Raw genomic sequence first — 21,525 nt, 5'->3', positions numbered from 1 at the left:
ATAAAGAAGCATTGTTTTGTAATAATAATAGTGGACTCCTGTGACGTTTATGGAACCATGCTGTGCTCAATGGACACCATACTGTATTTATTTTAAGATACAATACAGGAGTTGCTAACAGAGGGGACAACGCCATCACAGAAGGGTACTACTGATGACAACAAGAAAAACTGGGATGAAAAGCACGTAACCAAAAAGTGAACTTACAGCTCGTTTCAGTGTCTCGCCGTCTTTGACTTCACGATCAGACCACCCACTCAGCCATTGAGGAAAATTCAATGTCTTTGCCTTCAAACAGTCGTGACTTGCTTCCACAGTATATTTATGATAGTCGTCCATCAATACGATCAGTCTTGTAGCATTTGAAAGTGAGCAGAAGCAACTGCTTAGCCTAAGTAAAGTCGATGCTTTTTTTTTTTACACCTTGTGTTGATATACAAAAATAAGAGCAAGATAAATCATTAAAAAAAAAATCCACTGGAAATGAAGCTACAACCTGCACAACTCAATTGAAACAAGAAGTTGTAGCAAACTGGGAGGAACAGAGCAAACTCGGCATCTGAGCACTTTTACAAACCGCTAAGACTGAGAAATTGAAACAATGAAACTAGTTGACCAGTCGGCTTCTTGCAAAACTGACATTAAATTCCGTCTGTTGACTGCAGCAGCCGTTTCCATGCCTGTGCCTCTCAGTCTTCCTTAAACATGACAATTTAATGTCAGTAAACAGCTAGACTAGGGTTTTGAAATCACGATTTCTATAGTGTGGGCTAAATTTTGTTGGCAAGCGTTGCCAAACAATCAACACACCGCACACATGGTTGTCGGCCATTAGTCACAATGTTTTCAACTGCAATGTTGAGTATTGTGGTTAATTACGCACCAAACCTTATCAAAGAATACACAAACATTCGTACGTGTCTGTTTTGAGACAGAGGAGGACAGGCTGGAGGGCATGACAAGAGCACGTGTACAATTTTGCAATGACGTAAGTGCCTGCCAGATATTGAAACAATTCAGATGGAATTCATGACAGAGAGGGAATTTTTTATTTAGTTTTTTTTCAATTTTCGAGTATAGATAAGAAAAAAAACGGTCGCAAAACCAAGAGCACTTTTTTTTATCTAGGGTGAAAGGGCAGGTGCTGGAGCACAACCGACAGGCTATGCGTGCACGTGTCAAAAAATAATCATTTACATTTACACAATCATCGATTGTGAACTGAACCCTTGCTCAGTTGACATTCAAGTCAGGCAAAAACAACACTAGGGGTCACCAACATAGTGCACACTTGTAGATTTATTGAAATAGTCTTGCATTTAATATTCATGTCTCCCATATTGTTGATATTTTATGATCGGTGTCTTTACATTGTTAAATATAACTAATAATAGGGAATGGGTGCATATTTGTTATTTCAGGAGTGCATGTCTAACTGGTAGCCCTTCACATTCGTACCCAAGAAGTAGCACTCGCCCAGTTCCAAAGTTTGGTGACCGCTGCAGTATCCCATCAGTCACACATTGGTAGTGGAAAATGTTATATTTTGAAGAAACTTCTTAAATACAAGCTGAGTCTTCACATATTGTTTTATTTTAGACGTTAACTTAACAGGAGAATAACGAAGCAGCACAAATAAGCTCCATTGTGGGGACTGCATATATTTTTCAGTGAGAACATTCATCTCATCAGAGCATCAGCGAGGAGTGAAATGTCAGTGAACACGCCGGGGAAGCGCAAGAATTTCAAACACGATTGAGAATACGTATGACACATAATGCTCTAATTGTGCTGCACTTTAGTGTCCACAAGGAGGGGTGAGTCTCAATTGGGTAATTTTCTTATATGCACAAAAGTATGTTTGCGAATGTTTAGCATAAATAGGGGGTTGGGGGGTGGGGTGGGGGTTGAGGATGCCACAGGGCCGAGTGCGTGATCAAACAATTGCTTCAATAGGCACACTGAAGACAAACATGATTATTTTCATATCCAAACATAACTGAAAACAACATGGAGGATAAAACGGGGCAGGGGAAAAAATAACATTCGAAAAATAGATACTTTTATACTCATATTTATATATATTTATATATATTTACGAGGTAAGTATACACAAGAATGAAAACATCCACATTTCAAAATAGCTGTCTTTGTTTGCTTTCTCTCTAAAAGGTGTCCTTTGTCTTGAGGAGAAAAAGAAGGAAAGTGTCCTCTTTAATTACAAATGTAAAAATACCAAGAGGAAAATCTTGTCCTCCAGTCAAGTCCATGATAAGCAAAACGTCACATCAAAAAGCTCCAAGCATCACAAAAAATAGTGATAGTCTCCAAACCATCAAGGGGATTTGTGTATTTAGAAGAAAAAAGAAATTAAAACAAAGGTGTCTTTGTGCAACTCAAAAAGCTTCGGCTCAAAACGCTTCGGCAGTTAAACCAGACAAAACCATCAGGCGTCCCCACCGGCTGATGCTTGCGACGGCCCCTTGGGGTCATGCCAGGTACTGCTGCATGGCGGTCTTGGCTCTATAAGGACATCAGTGTTGTTTTTTGTTTTATTGTGATGAAGAGAGCAGGCTGCAAGATGAGGTTCTAACCTGTCACTGAGGTTGGCGTCACAGGCCTGTGAGAGTTTGTGCAACATGTCTACGAAGCCCAACTCCCTCAGCTTGTCCTGCCGCTCCTGAGAACCTGGCAACACACATAGGAGGGAAGATGTTGCCTTATATACCGTTTGTGTCAACTTAATATAGTGGCCCCAATCTATTTGGGTGGGGATGGGGACTGGCCCAGGAATAGAGAAAATGCATATAATTGACACCTGGTGAAATGCATTTGGAGAAAAAGAAAAAAAAATATATATTTTTTTCTAACCTTAATAATTCTTCAAAAAACACTTGAACTGCCAATATGGGTTTTCTGTGAAATATGCGAGTTGGCTCCCCCCCAAAAAACAACAAAAAAATAAACAACTTAAAAACACAGAAAAAAATATTCAAAGAAATAAATGTTAATTGGTGAATCGGCGGGTGCATTGAAAGAAGGTTCTCTCACCTTATTGAAATGGGACTAAGTGCTGTAATTAAAATCAAATGTGCTATAACAAAGTATTAGTTTAATGGTGGGTGTGTATAATCATTCAATCAGTTATTGTACGCGTTTTATTTTTGTCTTGGGGGAAAAAAAAAATCTCTCAATTGAATTGTACAAGTTATAAGTCATATTGAAAGCGGAAAAAGCTTTGAAAAAAATTATCTTGGCCTGATTTTTGCATATCACAACAACCTGGAATTTGAACAAAGGTGTGGAGACTTCCAATGTAATATCTATTAGTTTATGTATTTTTTGTTCATTTTACACACCTCTACATTTTGTACAAAGTTAGCAAAATTTGAATGCATTTCTTATTGATTGAGCCCAATAGGATGCTTGCGGGATGTGCTGATTTTACCGTCTTCCTCGTTCCAGATGAGGTTAGAGATGCAGAAGGTGGCGGCAAGCTGCAGTTTCACATTGGAGTGACCCTAAGGGTTAGAAATATGTCAGACACTTCAAATTTGCAATTGAGCTATACAATCAGTTAGCAATTGAAAATAACAGCCTAGTTTCACATTATGCAGGTTAAAAAAAGTAAGAGACACAAAAGGTCGTAAAACCCCATGCCTAGAAACTTTATTCCAATTTTAGTCAGCCGGATCGGATTGCCTGATATTGTCCATTTTTTTGCAGAATCTGTGATCAGCTATCGTTCCATAATTTGGCGATCGCTCAATGACGTCATCGATTGGATCGCCAAATAAGACATTAAAGCAAACAAAATCTTGTTCACTTAGGGACAATCTGTGATGCAACCGTGAACAAAGTCTGAAAAACATTTTATGAAAAAAATATGTGATATTTAATGAATATTTGCACCTCTTTAAAGGGGAAGTCAAATAAAAAATGTTTTTAACAATAATGTTCTATGCAGTCTCAAGTCTAAACATGATATTATGATCAAAAGTGTGTTTGTGGAATCTGAATTATGTAGCAAAATCAATTTGTTTTAATTCCATCTCAGGGAGCGGCCATTTTGCCACTTGCTGTTGACTGAAAATTAGATCAGTTGCTCATGGCTCTGTTAATGCCAAATCCACCTCCATACGTTTGGATGACCAGTTTGTCACTTCTTGCAGCCTGCAGGAGTAACGGAATACATGTACCTGTGTTACTTATTCAGAATCCACCCCCATCCCTCCCCAAAAAAATATACAAAATAAAAATAAAATAACAGTATTGCCTTCCAGTAACAGAAAAAAAAGACAGATTATCAATTTATTTATCCTCATTAGCATATTTGGTATTGGAGCAATCCAAAAGTAATTAAAAGTAATCAAGTGACCTTACTTTAATATTATAGTACCTGGATTCCCTTACAAACTAAATTATTTTCCACAGGTAACAGGTTACTATATCGGAATACATTTTAAAAGTAACCCTCCCAACCATGCCCTTAGCTTTAATCATGATGATGCGCAAAAGTCGGCCCACCATGTAGTATTTGATTTTCTGCAGCATGTCATCATTGGTCATGATGAGCTCCTTGGCCGTGTTGCCATCAGCAATGTTAGCGAGAATGCACAGCGCCTGGACAATGATATATGGTTTTCATACAAGTCAGCAACAACAAAAAAAAAAATGGTGCTGTAATAATCAAGCAAGTGTCATGCTCCTCTCACTTGCTCTTTGACCTCCACGCTGTGTTCAGCCTCCAAGATGAGCGTGACAGCCTGCATGATCTGCATCCCATGAGAACTCATGAGCTGATCCATGTGCTGACAACAAAGAAACATGCTAAATTCAGCTCAATTGAAAGCAAAGTAGCTTTAAACAAGGGGATGCAAAAATAAACAACTGAGATAATGTGGTTGGGCAACTGTGCACTGTGCACATCTTATCAATGGTGATGTGTCTGTCTTCAGATTCAATCAATCACACTCAAGATCATGTTAAATGTCATTATCAGAACACGATTGCGAGCTTTTAAAGTGCCTCTGATTAAGCCATTCCGATTAAGTTCAGATGTTCTATTAGGGTTGTCCAGGCATTTTATTTTTGTTCATGCTTGCTAATAGATGCCTGAGGATTCTTTTTCTTTTTTACAAGCTCAGTATGAGTGACCTGTATGTGTGGAGCGTATACGCGTGGTTTGGAGGTGGACTGCTTTGAAGAGGATTTGAGTTTTGTGAGCGGTATGGCGAAAGTTTGCCAGCTAAAGAGCGTTAAAAGAAATTGTTAAGCAACACAGTCAAAGTCTATTCTGACAGTGTTAAAACACCGCTGGCCTCTCACTCAATCAACTAAACCTTATGCACAGCAAATTTGCTTCCGAATGGACCGGCCGCTCGGTAATTTTCCCAAATTGCTAATGGCCACCATGCCCCTGGTTTAGTGAACATTTGCAATATCTACCAGGAACTTGAAAAGACACCAGATTCCTGTTTTGAATGCCAGAATGGATGGCGAGAACAGTGTACCGAGTCTCTCCAATGCAAGAACTCTGGTACATAGAAATCTTGAAATGGAAAGATTAAATATTGCTTGAAATCACTATAATAAGTGCATCATATATGCCTTTTCATCCAAGATATTTTATTGTTGAACATTCCAATGCAAATGTTCAATATTCTTGAGAATTGAAATATAATTGCTCATAAAAAGTATGAACTTTATATTTGTTCTAACATCATCACCATATCAGTGACATAAAAAAAAACACAAAAGGATACTATTGTTTATCATGACAGTTTCTGGGAAAATATATCATGACGAATTGTTATTTTGACAGACCTAACAATGGGTCAAAAGTACTTGTGTGTGCGTGTGTAAGTGCTCTCACAGGACGTGTTGACAGTAGATTCCGCAGCAAACCGAGTGTCTTCATCAACACATTGCAGTCAGGATCAGACAGTAAGCAAAAGAGCTGCTCTGTTCCCAAACATTGAACAATTTCCACCTTCACCTTCTGGTCTGCCTGGAACGCCATGTTCTGTGTGCACGAGTACAGACGTACCCATAGATTATGAACAGTTAACTAAACTAAAGTGCGTTCACGTGAGACGTTTCTCACCATTAGGGCCCAGATTCCGTTGACCCGAAGTGCAGGACTCTCACTCTGGGTCAGACTGCATAGTAGTTTAATGACGCCTGATTCAAGGATGGGCTGCGCACACACACACACACATATATATTTGACAAAAATTGTAGTCAAGACTAGGGGAGGGGTCTTATAACATGAATATGCAGGCCCAGTGGCGATTCAGACAGGGCCATAACAACATGGCTCAAGGTGGCCGAAAGAGCCACCATCCAAAAGGTTTTAATGCAGGACCCAGTAGAGGGTTTTGAAAAGTAGGTGTGTTTCTCTGCGCTTACCTCTTTACTGGGTGAGAACTCCAGCAGGAGGTTGCATAGTGTGGAAGACGCCATGACCAAGACTTCATCAGGGGCGTTTTGCAACAGCTGCATCAAAACAAGCACAACCAGCAGGGGGGGGGGGGCACCAAATTATAAAATATCACTGAGTTGAATAGCTGCTATTCACCCACAGTAGGGCAAATAGAGGTAAATGATATCCCATTTTCTTATTGGTTAAAATTAAACAATTGCTTGCACGAACTTTCAAGAGGGGTTTCCACACAGCATGATCATGGAAGCTCGTCCTCAGCTGCTGCACGGACCGTGAGAGACTATGTAGACATCTGGAACAAGAACATGATACAATTCACACAGTATAGCTAAAGTATTACAACGTGTAATAATAACTAAGGGGAGAAAATAATGGTTACATAAATATTTCATCCAGAGGTCATTTTGTCATCATCAAGAAAACGCAATTTAGTCACACGACTGTTATCACCAAGTCCCACCGTGTTAAGTCTATTTTAAAGGTTTGGACTTCGTTTATTCTTTTTGCAGAGGCATCAGGTCACCGTCAGCATAAACCCACAATCATTGACTGGTCACATTACAAAATCCTATGCCGAATGTACCAAGGCTCCCCCTAAGTAATTAATCTTTGCCGCAGTGGCAAATAAGATAGACTTCTAGTAATTATCATTGTCACCAAAAGGTGGACGCGGAATACTTAAACATGCAACAACACAGATGAAGAAGAGAGAATGTTTGTGACCATTGTGAAATGCAAAGACCAGAATGTGCTTAGGTCATAGTTGTCAAACCCGGGGGCCGGGGTTCCAGATCTGGCCCGCCACATAATTTTATGTGGCCCACGAAAGAAAATTATGCGCATCGACTTGCTAAAACAACTAAATTGCAAATTAATTTCATTATCAAAATATTAAGATATTGCAAGCATTTCTTGTCACTAATTAGCCTTTTAAAATAAATAATAATATTTGAACAGTTTTTCCTGGCCTCTTATTTCAACACCAGTTATCGATTTGTTGTCTATATGTAAGACGAGGCGATCATACATTTATTTGATGTGACAGTCGTCGCGGCCCTACAAAGGAAACCGTAATTATGATGTGGGCCCCGACAAACCTGAGTTTGTCACCCCTGGGGAGGCGTACAGTATACATTTCACAGAAGTCCAGCCAGAATTGTTAGGGCGGAGAGAAACCAGCTATGAACAGGAAGTTATATTACAAATAAGTATCTAGAGAAAATATAAAATAAGCTTTTTTTTTTATAAATATATATTTGCACTACTATAATAGGTCTCAAAATAACTTTAACGTTAACCAACGCGTTTACGTGAAATGAATTAAACGAACCTGAGAGAAGAACAAAGATACTTTCTGACCCTTTTAACAGAAAACATTTATCTGTCACATTTAAATAACTATTACTGTGAAGAGATCCAATTTATACCATGCAAGGACCTATTTTAAAACATTTTCTGCCAGAACTGGCACTAGCCTTGGGTATTCATGATAAATTTCAAACATTATTTCATATTTAGCATCTTTATACAGTATTATTTAAGACTATTATGCCTGTGTAGTTACTTTTTTTGCATGCTATGCTTTTTTGTTTGCATTATAACATCAAACTAGATAATCGTTATATCTTGTTCAAGCTACCCCTAAAAGAATCATTAAAAAGGCTTAATTTATAACATTTTTGGCTTAAATAAATGTAAAATATATTTTTACATACATTACACACAATTGCATAAACATTTATGATGGCAAGCAGTGGGTATTGCTGACTGAACCAATAAATAAAAAATAAATAGGACTGCCTCTGACACAGCCACTTGAGTGTCGGTGCATGATTAGATTAATAGCTTTTAAGGTTTTGAAGTAATTTTCTGTCATGTTTGTAAACGCTGCTGAAGCTTCATTTAAAGAAAATCGTGAATTGTATCGAAATCACAATATCTGTCAGGAATATCAAAATTCAATGATTTCCTAAAATTGTTCCTCCCTACCCCCAACCTCAATGTGGATAGCTCAAACAACTTCACAATCAAAGAAGTATATATGCACAAGAGTTTAAGTAAAAACTCACCTTACAGCCGCCAAGCGAACTTTAATGCTTGACTCTGACAGGCCACTGACTATCCTGTCCATCATGTTCTCCGTCTCTGTGATCTTGACAATGAGACACAAGGGTAAAGAATATCAATACAGATGCATATATTTATATTATTACAGCTATTTGGAGGGCCACGGAACGAGCCCTGCCTGGAATTGTCAAACATTTGTGTGTGATTGAAATTGACGGGGCGGCACGATGGAAAACTGGTTAGCACCATGGCCTCACAGTGCAGAGGTCATGGGTCCGATTCCGAATCCGGCCTTCCTGTGTGGAGTTTGCATGTTCTCCCAGTGCCTGCGTGGGTTTCCTCCCACATTCCAAAAACATGCATGGCAGGTTGATTGGACACTCTAAATTGCCCCTAGGTATGAGTATGAGCTTGACTGGTTGTTTGTCTCTGTGTGCCCTGTGATTGGTTGGCAACCAGTTCAGGGTGTCCCCCGTATACCGTGCCTATTGCCCGAAGATAGTTGGGATAGGCTCCAGCACCCCCGCGACCCTTGTGAGGAGAAGCGGTACAGATAATGGATGGATAGATGAAATTGATGGCCCTCAACAATGTTTATACAGAAGTTGAATAAATATATATACACACAAGCTGCAAGGAACTACATTTGTTTACATTAAACTCCTCAAGTTACTTAAACATAATTCATTGGCACCAAGATACCACTAAATGGTGGCAAAGCACGATTTTATCCAAATAACGCCCCTCAACCGACCACAACATATTTCCTTGCTATAGTAATACTTTTGTCACTTTGTGAATGCAGGTGACCATCTGTGAAAACAGCATGGATGGCAAACCTTTTTGCGGATATCCTCGTCATTGGACCCCAATGAAGCGTACAGTTTGAATGCCGCTTGCCTCAGCTCGTGTGCGTGCTTAAGGTCATGGTCCAACTGCACAGACAGAAAATAGTCAATAAAAACTCCCATGTAAAATGTTGGCTAAAGTGTCACCTATGCCGACCCACCCTCTTGATGTCAGCGATGGCCGACACGGAGCTGGGGTACTTGAAGTAGTCGGCCAACATAGCCACCAGGTGGTCGGTGGTGCTGGCAATCCGCTGCAACTCCACATCAGGCTCCATGAGGAAGGCCAGCGTCTCGGCTCCCTCCACCCGCTCCTCCAGCAGGTGCTCCTTGCTGCACATGCGCACCAGGCACGGAAGCGTCTGCACCAGCAACAAATTCAGAAAGTCACACACGCATACCCCAAAACATATCGGTGAAAAACAAGGAAAGAACATCACCTTTAGGACAATGCAGCTGTCATCCGTCCTGATGGCGCCTGCTCGACACATGTACGTGAGACTGTGGCAGAAAGAGCGCGTGTCAAAAGAGATGCCAGAAGAAACATATCATTTGAAGTCCACTCACCATTTGGCTGCTGTTAGCTGCATTTCAATGGGCTGATCCCTTTGCATCATTCGGACAAAAACCTGAGAGAGCAGCTCGCCGTCCACCAGCACTGCAAGCACACGTAAAACTTTGGAACGTGAAGAATTCTGGCTTAAACCACGGTTCACACATGCACGCACAGAGATTTGTATCACCTTGGCCATTCTTTTTAAAATGTGAGAGACCCCACATATGATGAGGAAAAAAATAACTATAGCGTATGATGTACAGAATCTTGCCAACTCGGAGACAAATTCTACAAGGAAATGACACGACACTCTGCCACAACAAGGCAGCAAAGCAGTACTTTTGTCTTCAGTATAGTTCTTCGGCACCAAGATGCCACGAGAGGGTGGAAAAATTCCACTTATCTGCATTTTGCCCTGTTTCATATCGCAATCACAATTGGTGTGCCACTCAGGCAAATGATGTAGTATTGATGAGATTTCGTGAATTGGGCCCATGTTGACTTTGATTGCAAGGAAGTGAAAATTGTCAAATTTCACTTAACGATGACTACAGACTAAAACACTCACCATTCACCGACGTCATGGACACCTGAGTGTTCTCAAAGGCCAGCAGTGAGAAACATTTTAATGCCTGCATCCGCACCTGCAAGGACAAGAACAGGTTTACATCCGTACGCTTGTTTTTGCTTTCAGCCAACATTCAAGATGACATTCAAAGGTGTATTTCCATGACCTCATTCACATCAGCCATTTTGAAACATTATTAAAAAAAAAATCGGAATTAGGGGTTTTTGATACCACATTCTTTCATACCGATACTAATACAAGTATGCAAATAGAGTACTGTACTCACCAATACCAAGTAACCGATACTGCTCGCATTTTTGATACAGATAAGAGAACGACCAAGTAAGCGATACCAGTAGCATTTTTGATACAGATAAGAGAACGACCCTTTGTACACTTCTGACGAAAGGCAGAACAGTCACTCTGCGATCAAGAATTTCAGTTCAAAATAAAACAAAACTGACAACACCCTGCCTGTCGTTGTTCGTTCAAAATCAATTTGATATTTTATCCATCCATCCATCCATCCATTATCCGCCGCTTATCCAGGGTCGGGTCGCGGAGGCAGCAGCTTCAGCAGGGAAGCCCAGACTTCCCGCTCCCCAGCCACATCTTCCAGCTCTGCCGGAGGGATGCCGAGGCATTCCCAGGCCAGCTGGGAGACGTAGTCTCTCCAGCGTGTCCTGGGACGTCCTCTGGGCCTCCTGCCGGTGGGACATGCCCGGAACACCTCCCCAGGGAGGCGTCCAGGAGGCATCCTAAACAGATGCCCGAGCCACCTCATCTGGCTCCTCTATACGTTGAGGAACAGCGGCTCGAAACGGAGTCCCTCCCGGATGGCCGAGCTTCTCACCCTATCTCTAAGGGAGAGCCCAGACACCCTGCGGAGGAAACTCATTTTGGCCGCTTGTATCCGAGATCTTGTTCTTTCGGTCGCGACCGACAGCTTGTGACCATAGGTGAGCGTAGGAACATAGATCGACCGGTAAATCGAGAGCTTCGCCTTTTTGCTCAGCTCCCTCTTCACCACGACAGACCGATACAGCGTCCGCATCACAGCGGAGGCTGCACCGATCCACCTGTCGATCTCTCGCTCCGTCCTCCCCTTACTCGTAAACAAGACCCCAAGATACTTAAACTCCTCCACTTTGGGCAGGATCTCCTCCCCAACCTGGAGAGGGCACTCCACCCTTTTCCGACTGAGAACCATGGTCTCAGATTTAGAGGTGCTGATCTTCATCCCAACCGCTTCACACTCGGCTGCGAACCACTCCAGTGAGAGTTGGAGATCACGGCCTGAGGAAGCCAACAGTACCACATCATCTGCGAAAAGCAGAGATGAAATACTGAGGTCACCAAACCGGATCCCCTCATCGCCTCGACCGCGCCTAGAAATTCTGTCCATAAAAGTTATGAACAGAATCTGTGACAAAGGGCAGCCTTGGCGGAGTCAAACCCTCACTGGAAACGAATCCGACTTATTGCCACCAATGCGGACCAAACTCTGACATCGGTGGTACAGGGACCCAACTGCCCGTATCAAGGGGCTTGGTACCCCGTACTCCCGGAGCACGCTCCACAGAACTCCCCGTGGTACACGGTTGAACGCCTTCTCCAAGTCCACAAAACACATGTAGACTGGTTGGGCGAACTCCCATGCACCCTCAAGGACCCTGTAGAGAGTGTAGAGCTGGTCCTCTTGGATCTGAGATTCAACCTCCCGACGGACGCTCCTCTCCAGTACCCCTGAGTAGACCTTACCAGGGAGGCTGAGGAGTGTGATTCCTCTATAATTGGAACACACCCTCCGGTCCCCCTTCTTAAAAAGGGGGACCACCACCCCGGTCTGCCAATCCAGAGGCACTGTCCCCGATGTCCACGCAATGTTGTAGAGGCGTGTCAACCATGACAGCCCCACAACATCCAGAGCCCTAAGGAACTCCGGGCGGATCTCGTCCACCCCCGGGGCCTTGCCACCAAGGAGCTTGTTAACCACCTCGGTTACTTCGGCCCCTGAGATAGATGAGTCCACCACGGAGTCCTCAGGCTCTGCTTCCTCAATGGAAGGCGTGTCGGTAGAATTGAGGAGGTCTTCGAAGTATTCTCCCCACCGACTCACAACGTCCCGAGTCGAGGTCAGCAGCACCCCATCTCCACTATAAATAGTGTTGATGGTAACTGCTTCCCTCTCCTGAGACGACGGATGGTGGACCAGAATTTCTTCGAAGCCGTCTGGAAGTCGTTTTCCATGGCCTCACCGAACTCCTCCCACGCCCGAGTTTTTGCTTCCGCAACCACCGAAGCCATATTCCGCTTGGCCAGTCTGTACCTGTCAGCTGCCTCAGGAGTCCCACAGGCCAGAAAGGCCCGATCGGACTCTTTCTTCAGCCTGACAGCATCCCTTACCGCCGGTGTCCACCAGCGGGTTCGGGGGTTGCCGCCACAACAGGCACCGACAACCTTGCATCCACAGCTTCGATCGGCTGCCTCAACAATGGAGGCACGAAACATGGTCCACTCAATGGTCTCAATGTCCCCCGCCTCCCTCGGTACATGGGCGAAGTTCTGCCGGAGGTGGGAGTTGAAACTCTTTCTGACAGGGGATTCTGCCAAGCGTTCCCAGCAGACCCTCACAATACGCTTGGGCATGCCGGGTCGGACTGGCATCTTCCCCCACCATCGGAGCCAACTCACCACGAGGTGGTGATCAGTTGACAGCTGCGCCCCTCTCTTCACCCGAGTGTCCAAAACAGGCAGCCGCAAATCCGATGACACGACTACAAAGTCGATCATCGAACTGCGGCCTAGGGTGTCCTGGTGCCAAGTGCACATATGGACACCCTTATGCTTGAACATGGTGTTCGTTATCGACAATCCATGACGAGCACAGAAGTCTAGTAACAGAACACCGCTCGGGTTCAGATTGGGGGGGCCATTCCTCCCAATCACGCCCTTCTAGGTCTCACTGTCGTTACCCACATGAGCATTGAAGTCCCCCAGCAGGACGAGAGAGTCTCCAGGGGGAACGCTCTCCAGCACACCCTCCAAAGACTCCAAAAAGGGTGGGTACTCTGAACTGCTGTTTGGTGCATAAGCACAAACAACAGTCAGCACCCGTCCCCCCACCTTGAGGCGGAGGGAGGCTACCCTCTCGTCTACCGGGGTGAACCCCAGTGTACAGGCGCCAAGCCGGGGGGCAATAAGTATGCCCACACCTGCTCGGCGTCTCTCACCTTGGACAACTCCAGAGTGGAAGAGTGTCTAAACCCTCTCAAGAGGACTGGTACCAGAGCCTAAGCTGTGTGTGGAGGTGAGCCCGACTATATCTAGTCGGAATTTCCCTGCCTCGCACACCAGCTCAGGCTCCTCCCCCGCCAGAGAGGTGACATTCCATGTCCCAAGAGCTAGTTTCTGTAGCCGGGGATCAGAGCGCCAAGGTCCCTGCCTCTTGCCGCTGCCCGACTTGCATTGCACCGAACCCCTTTGGCCCCTCCCACAGGTGGTGAGCCCATGTGAGGGGGGACCCACGTTGCCTCTTCGGGCTGAGCCCGGCCGAGCCCCATGGGTGCAGGCCCGGCCACCAGGCGATCGCCAACGAGCCCCACCTCCAGGCCTGGATCCAGAGGGGGACCCCGGTGACCCGCGTCCGGGCAAGGGAAATCATGGTCCATATATTGTGGTCATCATTGGGGTTCTTGTGAGCCATGCTTTGTCTGGACCCTCACCTAGAACCTGTTTGCCATGGGTGACCCTACCAGGGGCAAAAAAGCCCCAGACAACTTAGCTCCTAGGATCATTGGGACACGCAAACCCCTCCACCACGATTAGGTGACAGCTCATGGAGGGGTGTTATTTTATTTATTCTATAATAAATAAGTGCAAAATAATTCAGGTTCTCTTAAGCATGTCCCTTTGAAGGTAGAAAATATGCATGGTATTTCATATCAGCCAATATTGATTTTTTTTTTTTTTTTTACCTACTCAAAATAATACTATCAATTAAAGATCAATCACAATAAAATGTAACGATCAAGAGGAACAATTCCATTTATATTACGAAACACAACTATTTGGATGGCAACACAATTGTTCACTCTTAGTAAGACAAACAATATATAATATTGACCTTATAAGGATACATATATTGACAGAAATTGCATCTTAATGGGCTGACTGTATGAATATGTATATACAGTGAAACCCCGGTTATCGTGGTTAATGGGGACCGAGACGACCAGCGAAAACTGAAAATCCGCGAAGTAGCGGCGCCCCTTCAAAAATGCTTAAAAAAAACTATACAGGTATACAGTATACCCCCCTGTATACAGTACACCATATAGAATACGGGTAGAGAGAGAGAGAGTGAAATCCATGTTATAACAAAAAAAAACTTATTAAAAAAAAATTATTATTAACTTATTATTTTTTTATTCCCCAGCCATTATTTTTGTATTTATTCAATTACTTCTTTTCTTATTTATTTAATTACTTCGACTTTTACCTGCTGGTACGCCGTCCGGTGTGCCCTGTGAAATGAAAGGTGGCATTCTTCATTTATTTATTTATTCATTCATAACTGACAGCCTCGCGCTCCGCTCGTGCCCGGGCGGAAGGTGCTCCTATTCGTCTTAACTGTGACACACGCCCGCCCTCCTCCCCCGGAGCTTCCATTCTGTTAAACTTAGGGGCCGCTTGGCACCGCCCGTGCCCGGGGAAGGTGCTCCTCTTCGGCTTAACTGTGACGCGAGCATGCCCTCCTCCTCCGGAGCTTCCATTCGGTTAAACTTAGGGGCCGCTTGACACCGCCCGTGCCCGGCCGGGGAAGGTGCTCCTATTCGGCGTAACTGTCACGCACGCCGGCTGGCCTCCTCCGGAGCTCTTGTACGGTCCCGAACGGAGCGAAATGTTGCCCCGCTTGTGCCTGGGCGGAAGGCGCTCCTCTTCGGCTTAACTGCCACGCACGCCGGCCCGCCTCCTCCGGAGCTCTCGCACGGTCCCGAACGTAGCGAAATGTCGCCCCGCTTGCGCCCGGGCGGAAGGCGCTCCTCTTCGGCTTAACTGCCACGCACGCCGGCCGGAGCTCTGGTACGGTCCGAACCGCGCGAAACGTCGCCCCAAATTGTGCCCGGGGGAACGTGCTCTTCTTCGTCCACTCTCCTCTTCGCCCACGCTCTTCTTCGGCGCACGCCGTCGGCGAAACTACAATGCCCCCGCGGAGCGGAGCGAATGGAGAACCCCGATCGTGCCCGGGCAAAAAAGTTTTTAATTTTTGAATATTTTTTTTAGACCCGCGAAGCACTGAACCCGCGAAAGGTGAACTGCGAAGTAGCGGGGTTTCACTGTATTTACTATGTTATTGTTGAAAAGATTTCAAAAAGAAAAGAAATATATATATTACCAAATATATTACCGTTCCAGTATATGGTGATAATTTTCCCGGATCATGGAAGACGTTAGTACAAATAAATGGTGATTTAAAACACCACTGTATTATAAATTTGGTAATGACTTCTACCGCTACAAAGGGTTCTATCAAACATCGTAGTGCCTTAAATAATGGAAGAGAGTCATTGTAAAATGATACATTAAATCAAACAAACATTGCAGACAAGATGGACACTTACCTTATAAGAGGGTGATATAAGCAAAGGGGCGATGTTCTGAATGGCGCCGTGGTTAAACAGAACTGTCTGGTGCTCTGGAGTCTGAACACAAATCACCAACATGTAAATCAAAAATGTCTGTCTCAACTGTTGTCATGAGTCCTCAGATTGCCAGTGAGCCACTACCAACAAATACCTTACAACAGTGGGAGAAGATCCGCGTGGTGTACTCCTGCGTCCTGTGAGAGTGGCTCACCACAGACATTAAATGGGGAATCACAGTGGGATCCTGCGGAAAATATATATATATATTTTTTTTTTAAAAACATACAACAATGTTTTTTGTTTTTTTTGGGTGAACATTTTAGCTCAAAAAAGAGGAAGTGATCCTACAGTGTAGAGCAGCTGAACTGGAGTGACGGGACTGATGAAAACCGTTCTGAGACAACGAAGACAAGCCTCAATGAAAATCAGATCAGGACACAAGAGACCTGCAATCAACAAAAAAGTTCACCAATGATGACGACGACGATCCCCTACAACGGAGGACAATTGTGCCCTAACCTTGAAGAAGGGCGGGGATGATGTGGCAGTCCACCAGGGACTTGATATTGTTTTCTGTGCCCATGGCCAGGCTGCCGAGCACCACCGCACATTCTGTCCTCAGCTCCACGCTAGAGGAGCTCTGCTGTAGAAGGTACAATAATCTACAAAAGAGAGACAAGCACACACGTAAATAACGCTGTTCATAGATATTTATTTTTCCCAAGAGGTGTGTCCAATGCTTGACTGTAAACATACAAGTTATATGTTAAGAAAGCACCGACGGTAAAATTACCCACATGTCCGGTACTACACCTACATGTCTGACATTTATACCAAACCAATCCGTCTCAAATTCAACAAGTTATGATTCATTTATTGGAGCCTAACACAGTCACCTCAATACAAGTGGATGGAAAATTAGATGACCAGGGACTTCCGATTTCAAATGGTGCCAGGTCTGCATTCCTAACCAGCCAAGGCTCCCTGTAGTGGTTATTTATCTCTATGGGCAAGTCGGGCCACCAGATGTTCAGCGATGCTGGCCAAACTGGGCCAGTAAAAATTTCATCAAGCCATCCATTATCTGTCCCGCTTCACAAAAGTCACCAGGGGTGCTGGAGCCTATCCCAGCTATCTTCGGGGAGTAGGCGGGGGACACCCTGAACTGGTTGCCAGCCAATCACAGGGCACACATACACAAACAACCATCCGCGCTCACATTCATACCTAGGGGAAAATTAGAGTGTCCAATCAACCTGCCATGCATGTTTTTGGAATGTGGGAGGAAACCGGAGTACCTGGAGAAAACCCACGTCGGCACGGGGAGAACAGGCAAACTCCACAAAGGAAGGCCGGAGCCGGGATCGAATCCCGCACCTCTGAACCATGAGGTGGACGTGTGAACCAGTCGTCCACCGTGCCACCACAAAATTTCATAAATAAATATTGTAGTGTTTTATCCATTTAATTAATTACAGATTTTTTTTCACCATTCTTAACACATTATGTTGGATGTCAGGTTAAATCCTTCCATCAGGATACTACAAATATAAACTACAACATACACAAAAAAAGAAAAAAAAAAAAGACAACGTAACCATATTTTCCGTAATATAAGATGCACATGTATACAAGCCGCAGAAACTCATTTTTGGAGGAAATAAAAAACAAAAAACAACAAAAGCAAAAACTGATATACAAGCTGCATCAGGCTATAAGCCACAGTTTTCTATGTTGAAAAAAATGTGTTGTTTACTGCATGTGCAGAACGATTTTGTACTGTGGATGCACATAAAATTACACAAACAGATTCTTAAAAGAGTGCCTTTTACCACGGCAACAACTTAACTTTGCTAATTAAAACAGAAGAGAAAAAAAAAAAAAAAATCGAGATTTATTAAGCGGATTTTCTGAACTATATAGCGCCCCAACCGGTGAAAGGAAATATCCACAGAAAAGCTGCACGTTGTATTAGCCGCATGGGTCAAAATCTAAGGAAGAATTAGCGGTTTATAAGTCCGGAAAATACAGTAATTGTCTTTAAGGACGAAAAACTACAGTACAGATGCCAAATATTAAATAATGATTAAAACATATATCGTAGAATTTTGGTCAGAGCTGGCTCTGGCAGGGCTGCCACAACATGACTCATGGTGGTTTGACAGAATTGCGTAATGGAGGACGCTGGTCTGTTAGCCGGATCTAGTCTGTACTGCCTTTTTGTGATTGCAGCAGCACAATCCAGAATTGATTGCGCCACAGCGACAGTAAACAACAGCGACCGATTCTGGAACTAACAGACTTTGACAACTACTGTACAAAAGGGCATTTTAAGTGGACTGGACTGGACATTTTCTGTTCATTAAATTCGAAATCAGTTAAATTGGGTCTGTTAAATCAAAATTCCACTGTACTTAGCTTCTCCTTGTGGTTCATTTATCAGACATGTTTTGCTTTTCAATAAGAATGTCTCCAGAACAGAAGAGTGAGGAGGGGAAAAAGCTAAGGTAAAAAAACGGGCGTGTACCTTGGCACAGCTCCCAGGACGATCAAATTGGCTTTCTGCTTATTGTTTCCTATTACGGCATTCTTCATGTCACTGTAAAGACAAACACAATGCACAAAGAGAGATGAGAATGACAACAGTGCAAATGGATATCTTTTTTTAGAAATCAGAAATCCCTTTATTGTCATTGTACTCAAGTGTGCAACGAGATTAGAGAGCTCCCCTCTCCAGTGCAATACAACAATAATTCAGATAAATATATAAATTAGATAAGAGAATTGTTAGTGCAATGGAAAATAATACTGAATAGGGTATATAAAAAACACATCACGTTGCTGTTCTGCAAGGTACGGGTGGTCGTGTGTGTGTGAGTTTAGAATGGAGATGGCTCTTGGGAAGAAACTGTTTCTCAGTCTATTGGTCCTTGATTTGATGCACCTGTAGCGCCTGCCAGAGTGCATCAGGTTGAACAGGTGTGAGTTGGGGTGGGTATTGTCTTTGACGATGTTGGGAGCCCTTCTGAGGCACCGGGCGGTGTAGATGTCCGACAGTGAGGGGAGAGGGCAGCCAATAATCCTTTAGGTTGGTTGTGTTGATATACAAGCCAAGCTAAACGCACTCGCACAGATTTACAAAATGGAATTGTGCAACATGTTTTTGCTGCATGAGTATGATCATTGATACGTTTCTGGTTTTCACCAAGCTGGGCAAACACTATCAAATAGCAGGAGGCCGGTGGAAAAGTACAGATGACTGGAGGCTGTAACCAGAGCCTCTTCTCCAGAGGTTAAAAATAAAAAAGTGAATTCATACTGACAATGTTGTTCTGAAACAGAACAACATATAAACACACTGGATTCCAAAAGCGAGGAAATTAACTTGAATTACGGCTTTTTCAGAGTTTACTACTATAATGGCATTTAGAGCGTGATGTTGACTCGTGCTGAAGGTGGCAGAGCAGATGACAGGAACAGATGAGTGCGCTGAAACAAATTGGGTCTGTCACCTTCATTTAAAATGTAGTCTAAATTTGTGAAATTTTACTTTGGTAAGTGGGGGGAAAACCAGTAGGTACAGGCTAAGGAAGACAGGCTCAAGCAGGATGTTGAACAATTTTTTTGGACTAACACTCACAAAGAGGAAGGAGAACGGTGATGAAGGGAGAGTGTCCTTTATTCAACCACACCTGAAGAGGCCCGTAATTATTTGCGAACACCACATTGCCCACCATGCACACGGTGTGCTATGGCAGCCGGGAGCGATGGAAAACATCAAGGACTGGAGTTTGACACCCCTGTTCTAAGGTGTATGTATGTTCTGTATAAATTTGTTGTTTTGAGCAGTCTATTACCTATGAATATAGGTTATTGCAAAGCATTCCCTTCTGTTTTTTTGTTGTTGTTGTAATTGAAAGTACTACTCAACGATATTGTTTGGATTGTAATCACATTAGTGCTGATTTGAATGATCTTATGTTGTGCAACTGCTAGTAAGAATTAAAACTCCACATTTGTTGGCATGAAATGAACATACATGACTCCATGCAGCACTTTCTGTGGGTCTGGGTCGAACAGTCGGTCCACATAATGGCGACTTGTGGCAGTGACCTCCTATAATACAAGAAAACACAAATGGATGGTGACAATGGTAACAAACTTCACAAACGTCACAATCAGTTAAAGCAAGGCTTTTAAAATGTATTAAATACTCTATTATATGAACCAAAGTCCTTAGATTGCCAGCCCCTTCATTAACAGCGCTTGTATATGCACATAGCAGGTGCATGTGACACCTCTCTGAAAATTTAGTTTTTGTCACGGAGAGCCAAAACGATCCTCAAGACGTGTGACCTCGTCACGACGCCAATTGCAGCGTTAGCACAACGAGTACGATCTGGCAATCACTCATACTATCTCCCTTGCATAGAACATAAACCACAAGGGTTATTTTGAGATTTGGGCCAGTCGGCTGGTGGCAACTAACCTTTAACTAAGCTTGCAAAGAGCTAGCGTAGAAAGGAGCATCTATCACCTGGTAATGGCGCATTTCACAAACGTGCAAAGGTAGTTGACTTCAGCATAAAATGTGGGGACCGATGGGTACTTGAAAGGACGCAGATCGTATTCATGCAACAACTGTTCAATATATTTTAGCTAAACTAAACAGTTGTGACAACTTGTAGCGGTTAGTCGCTAACTCATTCCGGGTGACACTGACAGCTCGTCAACCGCTCGTTTCGCTTCACAAAATAGCCGACCGGGCGAGAGGACACGGTTAATCGCCCTTGTAATTTCACATGTTCCCAACGTGACAGTCTGTCCGGGCGAGCATTGTGAACAAAACGAGTGCCCACTTTCTATGTTAGGCGGACCGCTAACATCGCTACATGTTGCAGAGCCATTGACTTAGCCTTTGTGCTAATAGGGGGCATACACGTAGTTCTAGTTTGACAACAACGTATTTATGTCAACTCGTTGAGCTTCATAAATTACAACAAGAATGGGCGCAGTGGAAATGTAAACTACGATGCGGATCGATAAAAGTGACGACACTCACAGACAGTACACTGATGCGGAGAGGGGCCTCCAACAAGCACGCCATCTCTCGTCCCCTGATCGAGCGCCCCAATCGGCGCAACACTTTGCAGCCACTCCACCCCCCAGAGCAGCTTTAGGCGGCCTCTTAAAAAGAAATGCAGTTAAATCAATCAACTCTTAGTTTGGGCTTTCATATTTTTTTTCAAATGTTAGGTGTATCCCCCCTCGCAAAGATAAAAGTAATTGCGAGCTTCAAAATAACACTGCTAACTTGGCGTGTTGTCTGACAGGCAAGCAGAGGATTTGTCCGACAAGTAAACACAAACGTGACGTATATGGTTATTATGCAG

At 43.7% G+C, this 21,525-nt stretch overlaps 1 protein-coding gene across 1 annotated transcript; it reads right to left on the bottom strand.

Moving 5' to 3' along the window:
• Positions 1–1,571: 1,571 nt before the first annotated feature.
• Positions 1,572–21,500, bottom strand: armc8 (armadillo repeat containing 8). The gene is made up of 22 exons (XM_088315442.1): positions 21,195–21,500; positions 20,172–20,248; positions 18,660–18,731; positions 16,652–16,794; positions 16,481–16,578; positions 16,284–16,376; positions 16,109–16,189; positions 10,485–10,560; positions 9,928–10,018; positions 9,801–9,861; positions 9,522–9,722; positions 9,352–9,447; positions 8,515–8,597; positions 6,656–6,737; positions 6,412–6,498; positions 6,107–6,199; positions 5,876–6,025; positions 4,716–4,811; positions 4,528–4,623; positions 3,449–3,521; positions 2,595–2,688; positions 1,572–2,523 (listed from the first exon to the last, which is right to left on the bottom strand). Exons 1-22 carry the CDS (start codon positions 21,237–21,239, stop codon positions 2,490–2,492), a joined length of 2,022 nt encoding a protein of 673 aa, XP_088171568.1. The 5' UTR covers positions 21,240–21,500; the 3' UTR covers positions 1,572–2,489.
• Between the last annotated feature and the right edge of the window lie 25 nt (positions 21,501–21,525).

Source organism: Idiotropiscis lumnitzeri, chromosome 14, assembly GCF_059441095.1.
Source record: "Idiotropiscis lumnitzeri isolate Australia: NSW breed Sydney's pygmy pipehorse chromosome 14, RoL_Ilum_1.0, whole genome shotgun sequence".
NCBI classification, from domain to species: domain Eukaryota; kingdom Metazoa; phylum Chordata; class Actinopteri; order Syngnathiformes; family Syngnathidae; genus Idiotropiscis; species Idiotropiscis lumnitzeri.
Note: the sequence above shows the minus strand (reverse complement) of the source record. Positions and strands in the feature narration are given on the sequence as shown.